At 54.0% G+C, this 4475-nt stretch overlaps 2 protein-coding genes across 2 annotated transcripts in view; both read right to left on the bottom strand.

The window, feature by feature from the left end:
* CROCC (ciliary rootlet coiled-coil, rootletin) overlaps positions 1–3538 on the bottom strand; it is a 47066-nt gene extending 43528 nt beyond the window's left edge. Inside the window, exons 1-2 of the mRNA XM_015412582.1 lie at positions 3517–3538; positions 2472–2590 (exon numbers count right to left, since the gene is read on the bottom strand). Coding sequence (XP_015268068.1) covers positions 2472–2590; positions 3517–3538 — 141 coding nt within the window. The remainder of the gene's footprint in view (positions 1–2471; positions 2591–3516) is intronic.
* NECAP2 (NECAP endocytosis associated 2) overlaps positions 2311–4475 on the bottom strand; it is a 4545-nt gene continuing 2380 nt past the window's right edge. The window contains exons 6-7 of the mRNA XM_015412600.1: positions 3740–3827; positions 2311–3377 (exon numbers count right to left, since the gene is read on the bottom strand). The gene's annotated coding sequence lies outside the window, so the exon portion shown is untranslated. The remainder of the gene's footprint in view (positions 3378–3739; positions 3828–4475) is intronic.

The raw sequence follows: 4475 nt of genomic DNA, 5'->3' as shown, positions 1-4475 counted from the left end.
CGGGCAAGGCTTCTGATTGGCTCTTGGAGATTTGGCTGGCTGTGCGGATTTTTTTTTTTAAATTTTACTTGGGCAGCCGCTGCCACTACAGCACAAGGATCTACACTGTGTCACTAAAATTAAACTGGCAATCATTTTGTGGCTGGCTCTGCCTCCTGCGGCAGCCATTTTGTGGCAGCTGTGTTGTTGCTGCGCCCACCATGCCTAGGGTGGCCAGGCCCCAGGTCCGGGTGGGGGCTCCCCAGCTTTTGGGGGCTACAATTCGCCTCTGGCCAGCTGGCTGGTGGGGGAAGCCCCAACCCCAAGCACAACCACCCGCCCGGCCCCCCCCTCCCTCCCTCCTGCAAGATGTAAAGGGCCCTCCAGTTGATCGGTGGGCCATGTGCTCCCGCTCGTCAGCCAGAGGGCCCTTTAAATCTTGCAGTGGGGGGGCTGCTGTTGGTCACTCCTGTGGGTGAGGCTCCCCCCCGCTGGCTACCTGGCTGGTGGTAGGAAGGAGCCCCCAAAATTGGGGGAACCCCTGCTCAGACCGGGGGTCCAGCAACCCTAGCATCTCTTTTTTTTTTTTTTAAACTTTTTAAAAAATTTATTATTGAAGCTTATATACATTATCTTACATTAAATCATTATACAATCATTTTACCCCACTCCCTCCCCCCTCCCTCCTTGTAGTATTTTCATATTTTTAACCATGTGCACAGATTCTTCATTCGTATTTGGATATTTGGATTGGCTTCTCCCCTTTCCACCCATTCCTTATATCCCCCCCATTTATTTGTAATCTTTTGACATTTCTCCTCCCATGTCTCTTCAGTAATTATCTGTGCGAATATATCTAATTGTACGTGTTCAAAGACATAATTATTCCAATTTTCCATTGTCCATTTGTGCCTGTCCCTCCATCCCAATGCTATTACAGCCATCCCGGCTAGAACCATAATTTTATATAACTCCCGCTTATTTCTTTCCACTTTTTTGTTTCCCAATATTCCAGAAATGAGCAAATCCCTGTTGATCTCTACATTAACTTGAAATAGATCAAAGATAACCCTTACAATCTTTTGCCAAAATTCCTTAACCACTTTACATTCCCACCACATATGGGCGTATATACCCACTTCTTGGCCACAGTGCCAACACTTTGGATTCATTCCTTTAATCATGTACGCTATCTGAGCCGGAGTTCTATACCATTTCCACATAAATTTCCTCACCAATTCTTTATATCTATCTATTTTAATTTGATTTATACCGTTCATTATTTCTTGAATCACTTCCTGATGCATTAACCCTTCTCCCTCCCATTTATTCTGTATAATCCGTATCATTCTCTCCTTATCTCTTACCATCAATTTATATAATGCCCCCGCTATCCCTTTTTCTTTTACTTGTCTTCTGCTTAATATTTCATCAATTTCTGTTCTCTCCCTGCTTATCCCCTCTAATCTTTCAGATTTAACTAAATTGTATAGTCCTTGCACCTCTAACCAGTACTGCTTTCCGACTTTCTCTGAAAAATTGTTTTTTGCAATTAAAGTTCCTCCTTCAACAAACATATCTTTTAGCCAATAAAAACCGCATTCTTGTAATTTCTTCCACCACCCCATATCGGTAAATTCCTTATTTATATATTTTAATGGCATCCATTTTGAATAGCCTGGCAACCATTTCCTTTTCCAACTTTTCCAGATACCTAGAGCTATTTTCCTTGGTCCAATCGCCTTCTTATACGCCATCTGCACCTCGCCACAAAAAATCCCCTCTCTTCCTATTCTATTATTTATCTCATTTTCCAGCCTCACCCATTTAACTCTATCACTATATCCAATCTCTATTAAATATTTCAATTGAAATGCCTCATAATACAGTTCCAAATTTGGTATCGCCCATCCCATCTCTTCTTTTGGTGGGCTTTCCATCTTTAGGAGGTAGTGGCACGGCTCAGGCGGTGTCGGGCTCCTGGAGCATCCCCCTCCCCGCCCCGTTCTGCCCAGAAGTCTGGGGCCTGCGAACACGAGCCCCGACCCCCTGCGGGAATCCGGGCAGGGCGGGATTCAGCGCCAGGATGCAGGCGAAAAAGGCCCGCCCGCCCGCCTTCCTCCACCTTCACCAGAAGATCATGGCCCCCAATGGAGAGAGTGACTCTGGTTCCCCTCGGGTGCACCCCCCCTCCCTTGGGAGTCCCTGGACTCCTATCACACACCCACACACACCCCGGTGTTTTTTCCTCCCCCCCCCCAGCTGTGCCCGCCCCAGAAACAAGCTGAGACAAAGCTTTTCAGAATTTGTTTTAATTAGGAATCAGTCGCTTAAAAACTGCAAAATACTCTGCATAACTGCAAAATAGTAGAATTTTTTTGGTAAAGAGGCCTTCACCTCAGTATAAATAGGGAAGAATACATGTATCTGTAGATATTGATAAGAGAATTCAAGTACAATCGCCCGAACAGGCTGTTTATTCAGCCACAGACCTGCACGGAGGCTGCCACACCAGGCGCTCTCCTGGTGTTCTTTGCCCTCGGCCAGAACCGCGCGAGGAAGGCTGCAAAGCTTTCCACCCCAGAGGCACTTGGGCGGCAGGCCCAGGCGGCTGGAGGAAGGAAGGAGGGAAGCCCTTCTTCACAAGACAGTCCAGAGCAGCGCACTGAGGGGGGACTGAGGGGCTGCCACCCAAGGCCCTTCCGGCTGGCTCCCTCCTGCCCTGGGAAACAGGAAGCCCACAGTGAACCGCCTCTCCCTGGGGCTCCAGCCGCAAGCCTCGGAAGGAACCCAGGTGCACCCACGCACGGCCTTCCAGGAAGCGGCCACTTCAGCTGAGCCATGCCCAAGTGGGAAGAGGCCCTTGTGGGTGCGGGGGGGGGGGGGGGGGGAGGAATGATTCCAGCCATGTCTTCACCAGCTCCTCCGGCTGCTGGCATGCAGAATGGGCCCAAGGCCCCGGAGACAGAATCCCCCATCCTCCACAAGGGGGAGGGAGGAGGAGGAGGAAGGGCTCCCCCGGCAGAGGGAGACACGAGGAGGCTGGCCAGGGTGCTCATCGTCCACCACGGCACTTCCAGGTCCCTTTGGATTGATCCACTGTGATTTGAACAGAGGAAAAAGAGATCCCTTCAGCAGTTCGTGGCAGTGGGAAGGAATCCCCACCCCTGCCGCCACGTGCCACGTCTGCACTGGAAGCAGAGGAGCGAGGGGCTGAAGGGCACGCGGGGGGCAGAAGGGCCTGGAGGGCGAGCAGACTCGTCTTTGCCTTCGGTGCTGCAGGAGAGGAGAGAGAAGAGCAGGCCTGCCCTCGCCCTTGCCTGAGGAAAGCGGAGCCCAAGGCCCTGGCTCAGAACTGGACCCAGCCGGTGGTCTGCTGAGCGGGGCCAGAAGCAGACCTACGAGGAAGCAGAGAAACAAGAGGCTCTCTCAGCCGCAGGGACCGACACGACCCCCAAGGGGGGAGGGAGGCTGCTTTCTCCAAGGTGGGCAGAGATGCCGCTCCCCGCACCCCAGGGCCTGTCACGGGGGAAATACCTGCACGTGTTTCACTGGGCATGACGGAAACGCAGGACCCCTCAGAGAAGGCGCTCCCTGCCTGCCCAGGAGTCTCAGATCCCCGCCCTGTGCCAAGGGCAGTCTGTGCCAGCCAAGCCCTCTGGCAGAGGCAAAGAGGGACACAGGAGTGGAGGAGAGACAGCAGACGCCGGCCGGGGACCAGGCAGGGCTTTAAGTCTGGCCTCCAAACGCTCCTCCTCACCCGGATGCCTGAGCGAAGTCTCCCCAGATGTCAGCAGCGGCTTCAGCTGTAGGCGTCTGGTGTTCTGGCCAAGCCACGGGGGCCTCTGCTAGCAGAAGACAGAGGAAGGGATCAGCCGAGGTATTTAACCACCACCACCCCCCCAAGAAGCAGTTGCGTTTCTGTGGAGGCAGCCAGTTTCTGCTAGGGGCAGGAAGGGCAGTAGCTGGCACTCGTGGGTGGGTGGTTGGGTGAGTGGAGAGTGTCTCAGAGTAATGGTCCATTCCTACTGGTTCCAATGGTGCTCCAGGTTGGGGGGGGGGCAGTCGTCTTGCTCCCCAGCAAGCGGACCCTCCAGGTCCTCTAGCTCAGCACGGCTGCTCCCTCCCTCCCTCCACCCTAAGCCAGGCCTAGGATGCATCTTCAGACCCCCCGCCCTCGGGCCCCCCCCCCCCCCCCCAGGAAACCCTGAGCAACAGCATCCCCACCGCTCCGTGGGTGGCCTCGGCCGAGAGGTGGGGGCAGCACGCCAACACACTCCCACTGGCAGAGGACTTGGCCGAGACACATCCACTGCCCTCAGAGCATGAGAAACAAACCGGCTGGCGGCAGCCCTGCCCAAAGCAAGGGTGTTCCTAGAACACACTGAGGGGCAGGGGATCCATCCTTCCCGGGAGGGCCAGCCCTGGACACAGCCTCCAGACCAGAGCTTTATGCAGCTCCCTCCCCCCCCCCCCCCCCGCAAAACACCCCCAAC

Source organism: Gekko japonicus, unplaced genomic scaffold, assembly GCF_001447785.1.
Source record: "Gekko japonicus isolate JY-2015 unplaced genomic scaffold, Gekko_japonicus_V1.1 scaffold131, whole genome shotgun sequence".
NCBI lineage: Eukaryota > Metazoa > Chordata > Lepidosauria > Squamata > Gekkonidae > Gekko > Gekko japonicus.
This window is presented reverse-complemented; position numbering and strand designations above follow the sequence as displayed.